Consider the following 21,208-nt stretch of genomic DNA (forward strand, 5'->3'; position numbering starts at 1 on the left):
CTGTTTCCCTCACCAAGTTAGGGAAGTTTTCTGCCATTATTGTTTCAAATAGGTTTTCAATTTCTTGTTCTCTCTCTTCCCCTTCTGGCAACCCCAAGTAATGAATGTTGGTCTGCTTGAAGTTGTCCCAGAGGCTTCTTACACTATTCTTATTTTTTTTGATTCTTTGTTTTTTTTTTTTTTTTTTTTTTTTGCTGTTCTAATTGGGTGTTTTTTGCTTCCTTAGATTCCAAATCGATGATTTGCTTCTTGGCTTTACCTACTCTACTATTGAATCTGTGTAAATTATTCTTTATTTCAGTTAGTGCCTCCTTCATTTCTGACTGGTTCTTTTTTATGCTCTTGAGGCCCTCACTAAGTTTACTGAAATTCTCACTAAGTTTATTGAGCATCCTTACAAGCAGTGTTTTGAACTCTGCATCTGTTAGGTTGCTTATCTCCATTTCACTTAGTTCTTTTCCTGGAGTTTTGTTCTGTTCTTTCATTTGGGACCTGTTTCTTTGTTTCTTCATTTTGGCTACCACCTTGTGTTTGTTTCTATGTATTAGGTAGAATTGCTATGTCTCCTGTGCTTCCTAGGATGGCCTGTTATATAGTAGGTGTCCTGTAGGGTCCATGGCACAGTCTCCCTGATCTCCCAGCTGGGCCCTCGAGGTGCACCCCTTGTGTGGACTTTACACCCTTCTGTTGTAATTGAGTCTTGATTGCTGTTCACACACCAATGAGAGGGTTTTACTCAGGCTGATCAGCTGCAAGGACTGGCTGTGCTCACTATCCACTGACCTCTGGCTACCTTGCATGATCAGCTGTGCAGGAGCCCACTACACAGGCTGTGGCACCTACTGAGTCCATTCCTTGAGTGTGTCACTTATGGAGGTGGTTGGGTGGTGGTGCTTCACAATGTTCTGAAGCTGTCTACTGGATGTGCTGGCTCTGGGACCAGGCCAGCCATGGCCTGTGTTCTACCCGGGGCCACCAGGCATAAGCTACAAAGTGATCTGCCAATGGCTGCTGCTTGTGCTGGGCTTGGAGATGCCCAGGAAAAGCCAAGTTGTGATCCAAAGCTCACTGTTTCCAGTGCCAGGCCTAGGGCCACTTAACGAGAGGTATGGGGCTGGCTGAGACCAAATGCTGCTTGTTTGAAAGAATTTAGGAAAACCTGAAGCAGGATCCAAGACAGGCCAATCATATGGTAAAGCAACTGACAAGAGCTTGGGTGGGCCTGAAAGTTGGGTGGGGCAGGGCCTCAGGGAATCACTAGGGTGGGGCAAACAGTGTGAGTCAGGTTGCTGGAGTCCCAGATATGGCTGCAATCTGCCACCCCAGGGAAGGGCTCACCAAAGAACAAAGGCCTCTGACAGCATGTCTGTCCTGGAGAAAGCTGCCTCTCCAGCCCTCGCCCAGATGTCAAACAATTCAGTTCTTCCCCATATGTTTCTGGTGCCTTTCAAGCTGCCTCCCCCACGATGGAGCCTGGAGGGTGCCAGTCCAAGTAAGTCTGTGTGCGGGCCCTTTAGGAGGAGCTGCCTGGGGCTCCAGCAGCCTCTGCCTCCCTCAGCCTCCGTTCCCGCTGGTTTTACAGCCAGAAGTGATAGGGACTTCTCTCCTGGCACTGGAACCCTGAACTAGGCACCTGGTGTGGGACAGGGACCCTTCACTTCTCAGGGGGGACCTTCCCAGCTGAGGTGTCCCTCCTGATTTTTATCAGCCACACATGGATGTGGGACTAGCCCGTCCTCCGCCCCTCCTACCAGTCTGGATGTGGCTTCTTTAATTTCATAATTGTAGCACTTCCATTCAGCTTGATTGCAGGCCGTTTTGAATGATGGTTGTTCTGTAGTTTAGTTGTAACTTTGATGTGATTATGGGAGGACAAGATACTGCGTTTACCTACGCCACCATCTTGCCGTGTTCATCTCTTAGCCACAAGTTTATTATAAAGTCATCACCTCTAGAGTTCCAAGAAAGGTCAAGAAATGAAATTGTAAGCCTTTCCAGACTTTCTAATCGAGGTGGAAGTGGAAAAAGGAAATGAGGAATAACTGTAGATCAGGGAACCAATAATTTTGCCACTAGTTATAAGTAGAGCAGACATAATTTACATTTAAATCTTTTCTGTCTTCAGAAAGCTGATTTTTAAATGTCTAATTTGTTTTCAGTGGTAGTCCAATATAGAAAATGCTACCGTGGTCCTGGCCTGTTTTATTCAATGGTTAGCGTGTTGGCCCACAAACCAAAGGGTTGCGGATTCGATTCTCATCTGTTAATTCTGGAAAGTTCAGGGCTGGTAAAGCAACTCTATATCTTTTTATATATATATATATATATATATATATATATATATATATATGTGTGTGTGTGTGTGTGTATATATATATGTGTGTGTGTGTGTGTATATATATATATATACACATATATGAGTTTATTTGAGCCAAAACTAATGACAGTTACAGGGAAGCAAGATTTCAGTGTTTCCTGTAATATCTTAAATGTCCTGGGCTGCATCCAGATTTCAATTTTATCAATTTTAGTGTGTGCCTTTCATCTTTTCACTCATTATATGGTTGCTCTGTCTCTCGCCTCACATCTATATTCCAGGAGGGTTAAAAGGAACCATCCCTTCTTGTTGTCTATGTCAAAGAAGCAAAGCATTATAAGAAACCCTCAATTTACATAACATTTGCCAGACTTATGGCATTTTCTAATTATAAAGAAAACTGGAGCCCTGTCTGGTTTGGCTCAGCAGTTAGAGCGTCGGCCTGCAGACCATCGATGTTTCTCTCTCTCCTCCTCCCTTTCTCCCTCCCACTCTATCTAAAAGTCAATAAAAAATATCCTTGGGTGAGGATTAACATAAACAAAAAAGGTGGAAATAGAAATTTTTTAGCTGAGCACATTGCCATTCCTATCAAAAATGGGGTTCTGGCCCTCCTGGCCGATTTGGCTCAGTGGTTAGAGTGTTGGCCTGTGGTCCAGAGAAACCTAGGTTTGGTTCCCGCTAGGGGCAGGTACCTCAGTTGCAGTTTGTCCCCGGCCCTGGTTGGGTTGTGTGGGAGGCAGCCACTGGATGTGTCCCTTTCACGTCGATGTTTCTCTCTCCTTCCCAGTCTATCTGAACAAAAAATGGAAAAATGTCCTCAGGTGAGGGTTAAAAAAAAAGGGGGGTTCTGTTAGAATTCTAAGAGGGGAGAGTAGATATTGGATAGGCAGCCAGCACTGTCTATTACAGAGTTTAGATTTCCAACCTCTACCACAACCAGCTGTGTTATAGCCTCCTATTTTTTGTTGATTTGATGCTGGGAGGAGGGGGGTGCCTGGGGGTTGATTTGATAGAAGTAAAGTGTCAGTTGTTTTAATTTACATTTCTTCCAAACTAGTGGCTGAACATGTAGTTATGCACACTACTCACACAGAATAAAATTCCTGAGGACTGGACAGCATTAAAAAGAATTAAAAAGAAGGCAATTTTGCCATGTGCTGAAGACAAGTGGTAAAAATTATTTTAATGCAGTTACACTTCTATTTTCTAGCAAGCTGGAGGATTCTCAAATACGTAACTGAGAACCCATTTTTATAATAACTCAATTTGGCATAAGGATTTTTTTCAGGAATGCAGAGACAAATAAAAGTAACAGACATTTTAAGTTACTGATGTAATAAAAATAAAGTGTGCAGCCTACCACTATAGCCATATTGAGGTATTCACAATTAAAAGTATCTTCTGATTTTAATAAAAAACTGAAGAGAAAAAGTTCCCCAACTCTTAACAGGTAAAAAGCCTTAAGTTTGTTGAGAAATTATACATTTTAAAGATAGAATTTAGAAGTGATTATTTTGAAAATAATAGCTACCAAATGGTAGTTTAATCAGAACTGTGGGGCAGTGACAAAGTAAATTAGATTGCACCTGTATTTTTCTGTTCACATAAAAGATACATTACTTCTTTTGGTCAGGAGGATATTATACATTTACTAAATTGGGATAGTACTTTCATTAAAATTTTATTCATTTCTATTAATTTTTTAAAATGAGACAATTTCATCTGTGTCTCTTAGAATAAACCAATTATAAACTGGCTTATATTAAAATTGATTCAGATGATCAAATCCACTCTCTGGGACACAGAGAAAAATGTTTTATAGACCCTGACCAGGTAGATCAGTTGGTTAGAGCGTCATCCCAATATGGCAAGGTTGTAGGTTCCGGATCCCCAGTTGAGGCACATACAAGAATTAACCAGTGAATGCATGAATGGGTGGAACAACAAATTGATGCTTCTCTGCCTCCCTTCCTCTCTATAAATCAATAAATGTTTTTTAATTAAATCAAGTTTTAAAAAAAGAAATTATGTCAATTTGACTTCTGTCCATGCCACATTTTATTTTGCTACACATATTACCAATTCCCACCAAATTTCTAAAATAAATGTTTCCCAAATTACCCTGGAATGTTGATTTATTTGGGTTGTTAGTGTTTCTTGAAAAAATGGTGCTGTGATCAAATCCTAGGTTAAACAAAATTGTTTTTTCTCAGAACATGTAAACATGGAATTCATATCCATTAAAAATCTTTAAAAAAGGATGAGATTTCCAAAATAGATATGATCACAATACTCATTTTTCAGAGAACACTTTGAAAAACTTGTAGATTCTATCTACTTTCTTAACTTTATGACCCCAACATTTGTGCTGATCCCAGTCTGATGCCTGAGTTGAACTCCCAACCTACAGCTGTATTTTAGTCTGATTTGGAAATAATTCACCAGGTAACCTTGGCTGTGAGATTCTGCTTTCCCTTACTAACTACATGTCAGGTTCTGCTATGTACTAAATATTTGTGTCCCTGAAAATATATATGTTCACACCCTAACCCCCAAGGTGATAGAATAAGGAGGTAAAGTGATTATTAGTCCATAAGGGCAAAGCCCTCCTGAATGGGATTAGTGCGCTTATAAAAGAGACCCCAGAGAGTTAGCTAATCCCCTTAACTCCAAGTGAGGAGTTAAAAGATACCCCTCTGTGAACTAGAAAGCAGACCTTCATCACACACTGAATCTACCCTTCTACCCGTGGGTAAGAGTAAATAAGGGAATAAAGATAAAGTAAGACCCAGGCTGGGTAGCTCACTTGGTTAGAGTGTCATCTGGAAACACCAAGGTTGTGGGTTCAATTCTGGGTCAGGGCACATGCAAGAATCAATCAATGAATGCACAAATAAGTGGAAGAGCAAATCAGTGTTTCTCTCTCAAATCAATAAATAAAACAAAAACTGCCACCTCCCAATATGGAGTGGTCTGCCTTAAAAAAAAAAAAAAAAAAAAAGGAGGATAGAAACTTCATCAGCACTTCCACACACAGGGAGAAAAGCTGAAACTAACAGGAATACGTATAAAAATTCCTTCCTAAAATACTTAATATTCTTTGGCCCTGGAGTCACTGAATTTACATTTAAATTAATCTATATTTCACTTTTATTACATTGATGGATCTCTCCAGAACTGAATTCTATTAAAGTGAAATGTATTTGAGCAAACTTAGTCTGATATGACATCTCACACACATACACACTATATACAATGAAATCCTTATACAGGCATAAAAACCCCGAATAGAAATAAATTATAAGCAATAAAATAAAAATTAAGTCTAATTTAGTGTACCATCTGCATTTTTTAATAACTAAAACAATAAAACAATCAAAATTTGTTCATTCTTTACACAAATGATTCTGACTGGTACATACTTTTCTTTATGCTAATTTATCAAACCCTGAGTTTCACTTCCCCATCTGTGGTTAAATATACATCACTAAGCAAGTAGAAATGTTTAAAATAAGGATCCCACATCCTATCCTGGTATTTATTTTTTTGAAATCAGAATTTTTTTCATTCTGATAGTTTCCTTAAAGCGTATGTTATGGTAGAATGTCTCTTTATCTGCTTTCACTTGATCTATGTTAAATTGATAAAATACAACTTTAGTCCTGCTTAAGAATACATCTTTCATTATACAAGTTAGCAAATAACTTATATCAACATAAATGTCCAACAATGTAATTAAATCACTGCTACTTGAAAAACTTTATACATTAATAATTTAACTCTTTACACTGTTGAAGCCTTACATTTCAGTATGTCCTACAACTTCTGTATCATCACCTGAAATTTACCTAAAAAAAGAAAACATGAAAAATAATTTTGATTTTAAGAACAAATAAAACAAGTCTAAATATCAGTTGTCTGCTCTATTTAGAAAGTAGTTTTAATCAAGAAACTTATGTCAGACTCTTCACATTCTTCACAACTTTCAATAAAGTCAAGTCCATTTTTATGCTATGACTATCTGATTGGTGAATAAGTGCCTTTGTTTTCCTTTGTAATTCCTATATTTTGGGTATTTCACTGCTAATTAATGTGAATAGAAAGGAAATACAGTGAAGCTCAAGTCAATTTTATTGGTTGGTATCTCTGGGTAAAAAGATCTTTTGAAAGGAGTTTAGTGATAAAAGACCAGTGGTTTTTTCTAATTTAATATAATAAATATATTCTAGAAAACTTTAAAAATGCTATAGGGAAATTTGCTATCTGAAAAGAATACAACAGAAAAATTTTCCTTTGAAAGTTAAGAATCACACCAGGCTGGTGTGGCTCAGTTTATTGATCACTGTCCCATGGAGTGAGAGGTCCGGGTTTGATACCCAGCCAGAGCACATGCCTGGTTTTCTAGCTCAATCCCCAGTAGGGGGCATGCAGGAAGCAGCCAATCATTGTTTCTTCTCACACAGATGTTTCTCTCTCTCTAAAATATCAATTTAAAAAAAAAAACTTAAGCCCTGGCCGGTTTGACTCAGCAGTTAGAGCGTCGGCCTGTGGACCAATGAGTCATGGGTTCAATTCTGATCAAGGACACATACCAGTACCTCAGTTGCAGTTTGTCCCTGGCCCTAGTCGGGTCGTGTGGGAGGCAACCAGTCAATGGTCCCTATCACATCGATGTTTCTCTCCCCCCCCCATTCTATCTGAACAAAAATTGAAAAAAAAATGTCCTCGGGTGACGCTAAAAAATAAAAAAAGTTAAGAATCATCCCTTAGGTTGTCTAATAAATTTGGATTTCTTTAATACCTTTTCTTAAATTCAAAAATCACTGAAAATGAATGTAAGTGTGCTACATATTACTACATTAAATGTTAAACTTGGTCAAAGTAAAATAAATAGTTTGGGCATTTTAAATTTCCTCTAAATTAACAAAACAAAACAAAAAAACACCAAACCTAAAAAATAACAACTAAAAACATTTGTAAAAAATGTGAATTCAACTTACAGGCAGGCATTGAAGACACTTCAGCTGTTACAATACTTTTTATCCCCAAGTTTGATAAGCCACCTCTGATTAAGCCACATGTAAATGCTAAATACTGAAAGGAACAAAAAATGTAAAAAAAATATTAAGGATCTTAATATGATGAACATCTGTCTCCTATTTCATAGAAAAGTATTTAAACAAAAAAGAAATATGGTAAAACCTATTTTAAATTCAAGTCTGTTTGATTGGCACTGTACTTTTCCCTATAGTTCTACTCTTTTCATAATGAAAAACCTCAATCTTCTATTCTGTTACATACCTTAGATGCATGTTCTAAGTACTGTTTTCCTGCAGACATCTGAGTAAGCAGACGAAATTTGTTGTCCTGAAGTACATAGATGCCCTGTTCCAAAACAGAAAATACATCCAAAGTCAATGTAGTTTGCAGTCCTTAAAAAATAACATATTTTTGCCTAAACCAGTGGTTTGGTTGGTTGAGTGTTGTCCCATACACCAAAAGGTTGCTGATTCGATTCCTGGTCAGCATACAGCATACATGCCCAGGTTTCGGGCTTGATCTTCAACCAGTAAGGGATATGCAGGAGGCAGCAGATCAGTATCTCAATCGATGTCTTGCTCTCACATAGATGTTTCTCTCTATTCCTCTCTCTCTAAAAATCAATAAAAAATCTTTTAAAAAATTACCTCTTTAAAACAATTTAAGAGCATTCTAAGTTATTAAAACTCACTTTTCTATTGGTCAAATTTTCTTTATTTACTGATTGATTGATTTTAGAGAGAGGAAAGGGGAGAATGAGAGAGACATCAATTTGTTGTTCCACTTATTTATGCATTCATTGGTTGATTCTTGTGTGTACCCCGAATGGGGATCAAACTTGCAACCCTGATGTATAGATGATGCTCTAACCAAGTTACCTGGCAAGGGCCTCAAGTTGTCTTTAAGTGAAGGAGTTTTGCAATGTTGAAGCTCAAGAGTTATTCAACATTTTATAACACGAATATTTATTTAATACTTTAACATACTAAAGAGAGAAAGATGCATAAGACATAGTCTCTCTATCCTTAACTCACAGTCTAGTACAAAAGAATCACTTGTCCAGGTGAAATTAGCAGTTACTATATATGTTACTCATTCATATTTATGAGGCCAATAATCAGTCGCTTCTTACCATTAGTAATTTTAAGTTGATGATGTAATAAGAAAAAGTAAATTCTAGCTCTGACTGCTGAGCAGCAGTGAGAGCATCAGCCTGTGGATCGAAGGATCTCGGTTTCAATTCCCAGTCAAGGACACATACCTGGGTTGCACATTCAATCCCCGGCCTCAATCAGGGTCATGTGGGAGGCAGCCAATCAATGTGTCTCTCTCACATCATGCTTCTCCCTCCCTCCCTTCCACGCTATCTAAAAAGTGAGTGGAAAAAATATCCTCAGGTAAAGATTAACAAAATAAACAAACAAAATTCTATGGATAGTTACTAGATACATTCTTTTCAGTTTTTTTACACTTAATCAAAAGTTCAAGTCCACTTTACATATTTCCATGACTGGATTTTATCTTTTTTTTTTTAAATCCTCACCCAAGGACATTTTTGCATTTATCCTGAGATAGAGTGGAAGGGAGAAAGGGAGGAAGAGAGAGAAAAACACTGATGTGTGAGAGACACACCGACTGGTTGCCACCCACACGACACCAACCGGGTCTGAGGACAAACTGCAACTGAGATATGTGCACTTAGTGGGAACCGAACCCAGGACTCTCTGGTCCGCCAGCCGATGCTCTAACTGCTGAGCCAAACCAGCCAAGGCCCTGAGTGGATTTTAAATGTACCATTTTCCATGCACTCTATTAAACTTTTATAAATATTTTTGTTGATTTTAGAGAGAGGAAGGAAAAAGAAGAGAGAAATATCAGTCGGCTGCCTCCCACAAGCCCCCTACTGGGGGTCAAGCCCACAACTCAGGCCTGTGCCCTGACCGGGAATTGAAGGGCCAGGGCCATGCAATCTATACATTTTTATATTAACAAAACAGTTTAAAGAAAAAACATGACAGCAACTAAACATTATAAGACTTATTTAAGAGTTATTAAATATGCTCTATAAATTACACTTCGGAAATTACTCTAAACACATAACTGTGATATATTTGTGGTTTTTATTACCACTAAGTAATAATAACTAAGGAACAAAATCCTAAAACTTTTATCATTCTGACATTGCTACTTTTTAAAACTTAAAATAACTTATTTAATTGGGGGAAAGAAACAGCTACCATTACTGATCATTGCCCCTTTGTCTTTATTCACTATATCCTATTAGAGAAAAAAAAGTAATACTTTTCAATAACATATTTGAGAAACATTCCAAAGTTAACTAGAAATCATTTTAAGTTTTAAATAAGTAAATCACCAAAATAGGACATTTATATTAAGTTAAAGGACTTAAAATTAGGCCTTAATTTATCTAAATACCTGATGATTTGTCCTGAGATTGTCGATTTGTTTCTTGAATACTGTAGTCCAGAAATCTTTACAAATGAACTTCATGATATCTAACTCATCCTTGAACCTTGCAGTATCTTTTGTAAACCTAAAAAGATCAACTAGAAGTAATATAGTATTTTTCCTCCAAAGAAAGTAGATGGGGCAAATTGTTAACTAATTTTCAAATGCCAGAACCACACTGCATAGTGACAGTCATAAAGTGAAAAGCATCAAGCAAAGTAGATCCCATTTCAATGGATTCACATTCTTTTTTTTTTTTTTTTGTGGTACATGCCCCTAGTGGGAACCGAACCTGGGACTCTCTGGTCCGCAGGCTGACGCTCAACCGCTAAACCTAACTGGCCAGGGCTGGATTCACATTCTTTAATACAATTATGGGGCTAAAATTGGTCTAATAGTAGAGCCTAACAGTAAGCTGCAGTTTTAGGTACAATTCATTCTAGCACATCAAAAACAGCTGAGGATGACCATGGTATTATACAAAACAAAGTTCAGCTATTCAGAAAGTGAGAAAGGAATACTAAAAAGAATTGTTATATAAATTGGAAGATAAACTCTAAGGCATTTCCATCCCTATGCATTTCAACAAAATTACAGTTAGTTTTTAAAAAAAAAACTATTTTAGCCCTGGCCGGTTTGGCTCAGCGGTTAGAGCATCGGCCTGCAGTCCAGAGAGACCCGGGTTCAGTTCCCGCTAAGGGCATGTACCTTGGTTGCAGTTTGTCCCCCACCCTGGTTGGGTAGTGCAGGAGGCAGCCACTTGATGTGTCCCTTTCATGTCGATGTTTCTCGCTCTCTCTCTCTCCCTCCCACTCTACCTGAACAAAAAATGGAAAAATGTCCCCAGGTGAGGATAAAATAAATAAAAAACGATTTTAGATAGTTGTTTCAGTACCAAAGTTTTCAAGGAAAAAAAAGAATAAAATATATATTTTCTTCAAATATTAAAACATAAAAGTTGAATAACAGAAGACCTAAAAAGAAATTTCACTTTGAATTAAAAAACAGAAAGAATTAAAATTTGGGAATTAAAAATAAAGTATCTCAAGTTCTATGCAATCTTTTGAAATGGATCATCTTTGTTCATAACCTACCAGGAAGAAAATTTTCAAATCCCGACTGCTCACCTTTCTATCAATCCTTGTCCCACTCGAAACCCCATGTTTTCCAGCTTAGTAATACAGCGTCCATTTTCCTATTAAAAAAAAAGAATAGCTTTGAATACTTTTACAATGCCAGAATGCTGGTATTCAAAATTATTTTAAAATGTTGGCTAAAAAAATTAATGTAAAGATTTATACCTTCTTTATTGAAACATTACTAGAAAAAGTCAATTTTCTTAGTACTAGTCATTTTCTTAAGGCAATAACATAAATAGGGAACTGTTGCTTATTATCACTTTTCAGAAATGCCAAAGTCTCTCCCCTCACTCCACCCCCACCCCCACCCCCACAACATCTTCAACAATTCCTCTTTTCTCCTCAGTTATAAAACTTGGTATCAGGATCATTTGAGATCTTGCTTCTCAAGTTTTGACTGTCCTCAGTTTTTATTCCAATAAACATGAAATTCTCTAAAAAGATAAACAAAACTTGGTATCACCTTTGACTTTTTTCTGTCAGTCATTCACTTTGTGCTGTGACTAAGTTTTATTGTTCCTTGCTTCAAAAATTTCTTAGAGTTATCCAGGCTCTAGTTTTCAGTGTGTCTAAGTTGATGACCCCATCCTATGCCTGGAATCATGCAATTGTTTTGCTCTTCTTTTGACAAGTTCATCCAGTCTTTTTTGTTGTTGTTGTAAATCCTCAACCAAGGATATTTTTTCCATTGATTTTTAGAGAGAGTGGAGCGGGAGAGGGAGAGGGAGAGAGAAACATCAATGTGAGAGAGACATATCAATGGGTTGCCTCCAACACGTGCCCCAACTAGGGCTGGGGATCTAACCTGCAACCCAGGTACATGCCCTTGACAGGGAATCAAACACAGGACACTTTGGTGGTGTAAAGGCCAACACTCTAACCACTGAGAAACATGGCCAGAGCAAGTAAATCCAGTCTTAAGGTTTAAATTTTTTTTTTCTTTATTCATTTGATGAGAGAGAGAGAGAGAGAGAGAGAGAGAGAGAGAGAGAGAGGGAGGGAGAGAGAGGGAGGGAGACGGAAAAAGAAATAGAAACATCGATGAGACAGAACATCGACTGGCCACCTCCTCTATGCCCCCCACTGGAGATTGGTCCCACAACCTGGGCATGTGCCCTGACTGGGAATTGAACCCATGACCTGTTGGTACATAGGTCGACACTCAACCACTGAGCCACACCAGCCGGGCTAGTCTTAAGGTTTTAAATACTATCCCTAAGCTGAAGACTCCCCAAATCCTCTGGATGACTTATGAAGACCTATACAATCCAGACCCATGAACCTCTTGAACTTCAACCTTCTACTCTTCTTCACTCACTTGGCTTCAGCTGCACTGGTCTCCTTGCTGTCCTTAAACATGTCAGACATGTTCTTATCTCAGGGCTCTTGCATAGGCAGCTCTTCCTCCAGATATTCACAAGACCAACTCCCTTCTTTAAGTTTTTGCTCACATGTCACCTTCTCAAATGAGGCCCATTTTAACCATTTATTCAAAATGGCAGTATCATTCCCCTTCAGCAACTCTCTGTCCTAGGGATTTTCAAAATGTGATTTTTCAAGACCAGCAACACTGGCATCACATGGAAACCTCTAAAAATGATGAATTCTGTAATCCCACCCCCAACTTGAATCAGAAACTGGGTGTGGGATCAGTAATCTGTTTTAAGAAGCCCTCTAAAAGTGATTCTGATGCCCTATCCCACTTCCCTGCTTAAGCTGTCTCCAAAGAACTTCTTTGACCATTTTCTATGTTTATATTGCCATGTCCCTTCATCCTTACCTACTGCTAGAATACAGCTCCAAGAGGGCAAGAATTTTTATATATTCGGAAGCCTGTTTGTCTCCCACTAAGAAGTACATCATAGGCCTCATTATTTGCTAAACTTTCTTCTAAGTAACTGTGTACTCCACTTATGAGTCTGTGACCACTAAATCTGTATTTCTAGTACTTTATTGGACATAGCCATCTAGAGGTCCCACAGGCCCCTCAAATAGGCATATTCAGCCTACTCTTCCTCCAGAATCCCCTAACTTTATTAATGGCACCACCATCCCATTACTTCAACCAGAAAACTGCCATTTTCTTCACCTTTTTCCCAATCTCTCCATACATACTGTAGTCCAGTCCTGTGGAGCCTATCATCTAAATGTTTTCCAAAATATATCTTCTCTCTTCATCCTCAGTGCTTAAGTTAGCCCTTATCATTTCTCTCCTAGTTTTCAGTCAGAGCCTTCCACTGATCTCCCTGTCTCTACTTTTTTATTCCTTTGATTAATTTTCTGTATTTCTGGTATAGACTTTCTATAGAAAAAATCATGTTATTTAGCTACTGGATCTCTCAGCACCCTCTCCCCTTTCTTCAAAATAAAGTCCAAACTCCTTAGCATGACATTATGTGCCTTTCCTTAAATGATCGCTGTCTAGTCCTGGCCAAGTAGTTCAGTTGGTTGAGCATTGCCCAGATATACCAAGGTTATAGGTTTGATCCCTGGTCAGGGCACAAACAAGGATCAACCAATGAATGCACAAATAAGTAGAACAACAAATCAATGTTTCTCTTTCTCTCTCTGAAAATCAATCAATAAATAAAAATTTTAAAAAATGATCTCTCGTGCCTGGCTGGTGTGGTTCAGTGGTTGAGCGTCGACCCATGTACCAAGAGGTCCCCGGGTTGATTTCCAGTCAGAGCACATGCCCAGGTTGTGGGCCAAATCCCCAGTGGGGGGCATGTAGGAGGCAGCCAATTGATGTTCTCTCTCATCAATGTTTCTATCTCTCTTTCCCTCTCCCTTCCTCTCTCTCTAAAAGTCAATAAAGAAAAAAAGAATTTTTTTTAAATGATCCCTGGCTAATCAGTCACTAACAGCTACATATCCACAAACATCCTTTCTTCTACCACTCTGAAATTTCTGCAGCAACTCCAGAGTTCCATGCTTTCTTCTGCTTCCATGCCTTTGTAAAAGCTGTTCCCTAAACTGCACATCCTTTAAATTTAGCTCAAGTATCACATCCTCCCAGAAACCTTCCCTGATACTGCTTTGGGCTCTTTGCTGCCATAACACTCTGTACATACATTTATTATTGTACATATCAATATCCCGGGTTTTTCTGTTATTCTCTACACTCATTCCCAAACATGCGTAGGTAGAATGAGTACCTGTAAGTCATGATGCTATTTTCAGAACAATCTACTCTTTGTAGAATCACCTAGGAACATACTGATTAGCAGGAAATATGCTTACATATGTAGACATTCTCAAAAAGAATGATCACATGAGCTTTTATAATAAGCATAGTAAATACCTTCTGATGTTACTACTTATTCATTCCCTTTGGCATCTGTGAATGCTCACTAGTAGGCACCAAATTTTATCCATTAACTTTTCTAAAAAATCTATTCTCCATAAATTGGTAAATACCCAATTATTCAGTTTTTAGAGATTTAATTCCTCTTTAACATAGTTTGAAAATCTTTGATTTGGAGGGTGAAAACATTGGTTCTTTCCTTATGACTTTATGTCTAAAAAGGTATATATAAACCATTTCTGGATGACAGGATTATATATCATTTCCCCTCCACTGTATTAAAAAAAATGTGAAGCACACCAAAGTAGAGACACTAACACAATGAACCCTCTTACACCCTGATTCCAGTATAGATTCTAATCATCAAGACTGAAAATCACTTTGCATTTTCAGTCTTGCACTTTAAAATATGCACTTTACATTTTCCCCCACCATAAACAAATTGTAATAAGAAAAGTTATTTTTAGTTTAAATCAGTGATTTCAACATTTTTATTTCATGACACAAATAAACTCATTACTAAAATTCTGTGGCACACCAAAAAATATATTTCTTGACCAAAAAAAAAAAAAAGGTTTAATTTTGATTTATTCACACTAGATGGCTATTGTGTTGGTTGTTGTCATTTTTCGCTTTGACAATCTAACAGAAAAGAGGTCAGTGACCCTAACTAAATTAGTCATGTTATTGCATGTTTTATTTATTTATTTATTTTTATCCTCATCTGAGGACTTTTTTTTTTTTTTTTTTTGCGTTTATCTTCAGACAGAGAGAGAGGGAGAGAGAGAGAAACATTGATGTGAGAGAGACACATCAAGTGGTCCCCACCCACACAACCCCAACCAGGGCTGGGGACAAACTGCAACCAAGGTACATGCCCTTAGTGGGAACTGAACCAGGGATTCTCTGGTCCGCAGGCCGATGCTCTAACCACTGAGAAAACCAGCCAGAGCTTATGTTTTTTTGTTGATTTTTATTTTATTTTTTATGAAACATCGATGTGAAAGGGACTCATCGAATGGCTGCCACCCACACAACCCAACCAGGGCCGGGGACAAACTGCAACCGAGGTATGTGCCCTTAGCGGGAACTGAACCCGGGTCTCTCGGGACCGCAGGCTGATGCTCTACCCGCTGAGCCAAACTGGCCAGGGCTGTTTTTTTGTTTAAATATGTTTTTATTTATTTCAGAGAGAGGAAGGGAGCGAGAGAAAGGGGGAAAGATCAATCAGCTGCCTCCTACATGTCCCCTACTAGGGCTTAATCCCGAAAACCCGGCATGTGCCCTGACCAGGAATCGAACCTGGCAATCTCCTGGTGCATGGGACATCAACCAGCTGAACCACACTGGCCAGACAGGTATTGCATGTTTTAAAAATTCTTGCAGCACACAGTTGAAATTCATTGGTTTAAATGATTCAAAACTTATCAGTCATGATTACAACAGCTCTGTTTTTTCTTTTGGGCTAATACATTAGGGAAAAGAGGGATTTAAAAAAAGATGATTTTCCTGGGCAAGAGCTAGCTAGAAGAGAGAAAGAAAGTAGAGAGAGAAAATGAGAACTGATTGCACATACTGAGGGTTGGGGGCAACAGGGATAGTATGATAGAGTAAAAAAGGTGCGTTATTGAAGGCTAGTTTTGCGAAAACAGGAAATATCTGCTATTCAGTACTTAACATAGATGGTAAACATTAATAACTATTTGTTGTTGATGATGATAAAGTCAAACATTTGTAACTTGGAAAAAAATCTCTATTACAGATGGATCTGAGTAACAATAAAATTTGCTTCTTTCCCAGTATTCTTCCTGATGTCTTCCTAATTTATATCTCACAATGCATCATGCCTATCTTCATAGACTGAATGTTTGTGTCACCCCAAAGTTCACACACTGAGATCCTAGCCCTCAATTTGATGGTATTAGGAGGTAGGACCCTTGGGAAGTGATTCCATCATGAGGGAGCCTTCAAGAATGAGATTAGTGCCCTTATAAAACAAACCCCAGAAAGCTGGCTGGCCCCTTTCAGCCACGTAAGGGCATAGCCAAAACACATCCATTTATGAACCAGGAGCAGGCCTATACCAGACACTGATTGTGCTGGCACCTTGATCTTGAACTTCCCAGCCTCCAGAAATGTGAGAAATAAATCTCTGTTGTTCACGAGCCATTCAATCTATGATAATTTTTTTTACAACAGCCAGAACAGACTAAGACACTATCCTTCTTGTAGTTTACAAACTGTAAGTTCCTTTTCCTGGATATCCTACAAGCATGTCAAAATTTCAACCTGACCAAAAACAATTCATTATTTTCATCTCTTCTCCTTTATCCCTCTCCAACCAACCTGGCTGCTCAACCTAAAAACCTGGGGATAATTTTCAGCTCTCACTCCTATACCTAGCAAAGTCCTAGAGATTCCACCTCCTATTTCTCAAACTTGTTCGCTCCTCCTCTCTCTATCCCTGTCTTAATTCAGATCATCATCTCCTGCCTAAGTGCCTGCAATACATGGATCTCCTCACTACAAGGATCTTCCCTCTCCAGCCAGCCCTTCTTTTTCACACACAAAGGGCCATGTCATTGCCCTTCTTTTAAAAAACCTTTAAATCTTTCACTAAGAAGGTCCAAATTCTTTAATAATACAAGGGTCTTTCTAGTTCTAGCTCTCAATGTTTCACTCTCCACCATTCAATCTAGTCTCAATGAAATACTTAAGCACATTTAAATACTTCACACTCTTTCATAGCTCTATGTCCTTACCTCTGCCTAGGATGCTTTTCCTACCTCCACTTTCCACCTCTCTATCAACAGCATTGTAGAAAGGGCTTCTGACTTGAGCATGACTTCGGAATACCTCATTTATAAAGTCTGTTACAACTCCATAATTCTATACCTAATTACCATCCAATACCTTAATTATTCAATAAAGCCCTATTCCCCAACGACTGTGAGGCAAGGGTTTTATATTATTCATCTAGCACAGTGTCAGGCCCACAATACACACTAAGTAAGTATTTCTGAATGAATCAATGAGTGAATGAGGACTCCCACATATTAGAAGTAGCCTCCACAAGGATGGGGCCATTGTTTCCTACATACTATATCCCCAGCACCTAGAAAACTAGCTTTCATATAATGGGCATTAAATATTTTTCATTAACTAATCTACCTCCTAATTATAGTAAGGCCTGCAAACTTTGCTTTGCTTTGACCTCAAATCTCATTAGGCTTCTGTCTTCGGGTTGCATGGAACGGTACGAGGGTTAGGGATACGGAGGGAGGGGCAGGGTTCTCCGGCTGGGACAGGTCCGAGCAGTGGACCGCTCAGCAGCGCTGGAAATGTTAGAAGACTTAAGTAGGGCTGCCCAAATCCGTTGTGCAGTTAACCCTGCCGTAAATCATGGTAGAGGTAACACTGAAAGAAAGAAAATCTGCGGCCTGCAGTACACACGTATGCAAGTGGACAAAAAGATATCAAATAGTAGAAGATGCATAAGAAAAGAGGATAAAAGACCGAAGACAGCTCACAGGTTCCGGGGCTTAGGAAACCTGCAGGTGGACCAACTTGTCTACAACTCGGAGGCGTCGGGTGGCGATGGGACAGGGGTTGAAGGAAAGGACGGGGGGGAAACAGCGTCACCCCAAAAGGACCTCAAGGGCCTGTGGCAGCACTCACCATCTCCCCCTGCTCCGCGGACTTGTACACTCCTGACACCATCTCGTTGTGGAGAAGCAAAAACAACGCCTCGTCCGCCATGTCCTGCTTATTCTTCCAAGCTCTGGTGTTTGGCTCCCGCGTAGGTCTGGCTCGTGGGTTCCGGCTAGCGCCTCGGCGATTTGGGCTGCCCCGCCGCTCCCTCGGGCCGCGGCCCGTCCCTCGTTGCTAGGAGACCGGGAAATTCAGCTGGTTTCCTGAAGGCTGGTACTGGAGTGAGCCTGGGACAGGGCGAGCCCACCCCAGGGCCGCCAAACCTCCCCTCCGGCCTAACGAGACGGTCTGACAGCTTCGGGAACCAAACCGAGCCGGCGGAGACCCGGTCCGGCCCCTGGGTTGGGGGCGGAAAAAGCAACTTCCGGTCCCCTCTACCCCGGTATTTGCCCGCTCTATGGTCACGGAGTTCCTCCCCTGGCGTGAACGGCTGGAGCCATGTGATACTGCGGCTCGGGGTTGGGACTGGAGCAGTGTGAAGACGCCAGGGGCTCCCACCGCCGTCTCTGTGAATTTTCTAGGAGTCAGATGAAGCAGCAAGACTGTCTGTCCGCTTCATCAGAAGCTCCCACTTCCTGCCAGTGTTCAGTAGGTAAAATTGTAAAAAGAGTGAATAAGTCATACTTTTTCAGGCTATAAATTTTAGTAGTATTGAGAAATTATCCCAATCCATATTGTTTAAGCCAGCCTAGGTATGCAAAAAGACTGAAATCCATTTTGGTCGCCAACGAGGGTGTGAGAGGCAACGGAGTAAGCAAAGAACATGATATTCTTGGACCAGAAAACACAAATTAATCAGAGGATTAGGTGATAGAAAAAGTGTTAAAGACTTCAGAAGAGCAACGTCATGATGGGCTGGAGTTCATAATAATTTATGACAGATGTGAAACCACTACGGAGGGGCAAATACAACGTTAGATGTATGCATCTCTGAAATTTGGCAAATCTGGCTTGAACGTGTTGCTTAACATGTGATTAGTTCTTTCCTTAATAATTGGCAAAGCAGATTTGTTTCCAATTCATTAATTGCTTCCCCAAAATGAACATACTGAGTTTTCTCATTCTTTTTTGCATGACAGTGATTTTTTTTTTTAAATCCTCACCCGAGGACATTTTTTCCATATTTTGTTCAGATAGAGTGGAGGGAGAGAGAGAGAGAGAGAAACATCAACGTGAAAGGGACACATCGAGTGGTTGCCACTCACATGACCCAACCAGGGCTGGGGACAAACTGCAATCCAGGCACGAGCCCTTAGAGGGAACCGAACCTGGGTCTCTCTGGCCAGCCGGCTGACGCTCTAACTGTTGAGCCAAACCTGTCAGGGCAAGTTTTCTCATTCTTAACAACCTCTCAACTCTTCATATCCTTTCACAGGAATTTTTTTTTTTTTTTTTTTTAATATCCTTGATAAGTATGTTCAAACTGCGAGCGGTAGGAATTTAAGATCTTGTTCCATATTTGGGATTGTGGTAAAAAAATTTTTCTAGTGCTTGGATCAGTTTACTATTTATTATTACTTTTTTCTTTATTGATTTTAGAGAGAGAGGGAGAGGAAGAGAGAGAGAAAAACATCGATGAGAGAGAACATTGACTGGCTGCCTCCTGAATGACCCCCACTGGGGATTGGACCCACAACCTGGGCATGTGCCCTGACTGGGAATCAAACCTGTGACCTCTTGGTGCATGGGTTGACACTCAACCACTGAGCCACACCAGCAGGGTTGGATCCATTTATTTGATCATCACATAAAACAAGTTCCACCTAAGCCTTGACCAGTTTGGTTCAGCGGTTAGAGTGTCAGCCTGCAGTCCAGAGAGACCCAGGTTTGGTTCCTACTAAGGGCACGTACCTCTGTTGCAGTTTGTCCCCAGCCCTGGTTGGGTCTTGCAGGAGGCAGCCACTCGATGTGTCCCTTTCAGTCGATGTTTCTCTCTCTCCCCCTCCCATTCTATCTGAGCAAAAAATGGAAAAATGTCCTTGGATGAGGATTAAAAAAAAAAATTTCCACCTAAGCTTTTGAAAAACACTAAAGAGTGTAATTTTGAAACCATAATCCTAATGTTTCCAGAACTAAAATTCCCCATATGTGAAGCCAGGTCCTTTATATCCCAGTTGCATTCTTTCTTTATCGCCACCATCAAAGAACAGGATGAATCCAAGCTCACCACTAAGGTGGAAGAGGAAGCAACTGACCAACTTATTAAGGTTGATTTCTCAAACTACAATAACATGGAGTTCTTAGACTATTTTGGAATATAGAAGGGAAACATTTATTGAGCACCTACTAAATGTTGAACACAGCATTTCACTCCCCACATAAAGCAGATGATGTTAAATTGTGTAGGATCCAAGTAATAGATCCTTTGGAAACTGGAATAATCCTGGTTTTGGTTAACTCTAAAAGCATTTTCTCACAGAAACACTTCTATTTGGTGTTAGGATCTACTGTTACCACGTTCTCCTGGTTCATGTACTGCCTGTAACATGGGATTGTAATACGGATCAATGAGACCAAGTATGCTCATAATCAGAAAGAAATAATCAACCCTCGTCCTTCTTACCTAGCTTTACTTCCTCTTTCTTCAATAGCACTTCTCTGTTTCTAATGTTGGGGTGGAAAAGTTTTCCTTCTACCTTCCTAGGTTTGTTGGCTGGTTTAATAAATAAGCTGCATAAAACAGATTAACAGGAGAAAAATAAATTTAATTTCATGAATATGGGAGCTCCATAAAAATCTGAGACCCCAAAGGCAGTTAGGTAATTGAAGTTTATATGCTGCCCTTAGCTAAGGAATGGGACAGGGACCTGGGGCTTCAAATGGGAGGACAATTCACAGGAAAAAGAGCAGGTGTTTGGTAATCAGATGTTTGCCCTGCCATTCAGGTAAGCCTTTCAGATAAAATGTTCACTCTCAGGTTATGTACTATAATACTGTACACTTGCAACATAATCTTATTAACCAATGCCACCCAATAAATTTTATTTTTAAAAAAGAAAGAAAAATGAACTCTGATAATATCTCTTTCTGGCCCAGGCCCCCTAACTAAATTATTTTAGGTTGTTAGAGAGAGGTAAAAGTTTTTCTTAAGTCTGCTGAGTCTTAATTGCATTCACCTCAAAATAATTCATATGCCAAACTGGTACATTTTGAGGTAGCATATTCTTTCTTTCACTAACACACTACATAATTTACTTTGTCCTGTCTCCACACTCTTTCTGT

General features: G+C 39.5%; 1 protein-coding gene across 2 annotated transcripts; it reads right to left on the reverse strand.

Moving 5' to 3' along the window:
- Window positions 1-5,713: 5,713 nt before the first annotated feature.
- TRAPPC6B (trafficking protein particle complex 6B) lies at window positions 5,714-18,351 on the reverse strand. Of its 2 annotated transcripts, none has more exons than XM_036257046.1 (6): window positions 17,954-18,351; window positions 10,957-11,024; window positions 9,797-9,914; window positions 7,622-7,705; window positions 7,321-7,414; window positions 5,714-6,168 (listed from the first exon to the last, which is right to left on the reverse strand). In XM_036257046.1, the coding sequence occupies exons 1-6, from the start codon at window positions 18,032-18,034 to the stop codon at window positions 6,137-6,139; spliced, it is 477 nt and encodes a 158-aa protein (XP_036112939.1). In that variant the 5' UTR covers window positions 18,035-18,351; the 3' UTR covers window positions 5,714-6,136. The 2 variants fall into 2 exon arrangements, with proteins under 2 accessions (XP_036112939.1, XP_036112946.1); XM_036257053.1 differs by lacking the exon at window positions 17,954-18,351 and adding an exon at window positions 11,432-11,656.
- Window positions 18,352-21,208: the final 2,857 nt, after the last annotated feature.

Source organism: Molossus molossus, unplaced genomic scaffold (genome assembly GCF_014108415.1).
Source record: "Molossus molossus isolate mMolMol1 unplaced genomic scaffold, mMolMol1.p scaffold_m16_p_1, whole genome shotgun sequence".
NCBI lineage: Eukaryota > Metazoa > Chordata > Mammalia > Chiroptera > Molossidae > Molossus > Molossus molossus.

Excerpts from the sequence above, each read along its gene's own strand:
- TRAPPC6B (XM_036257046.1), bottom strand. The coding sequence starts at position 18,034 with ATGGCGGACGAGGCGTTGTTTTTGCTTCTCCACAACGAGATGGTGTCA. Across the intron at positions 7,706-9,796 it reads ATCTCAGGACAAATCATCAG|GGCATCTATGTACTTCAGGA; the intron begins GTATTTAGATAA and ends GTTTTGGAACAG. Across the intron at positions 6,169-7,320 it reads AGTGTCTTCAATGCCTGCCT|GTAAATTTCAGGTGATGATA; the intron begins GTAAGTTGAATT and ends TTCTTTTTTTAG.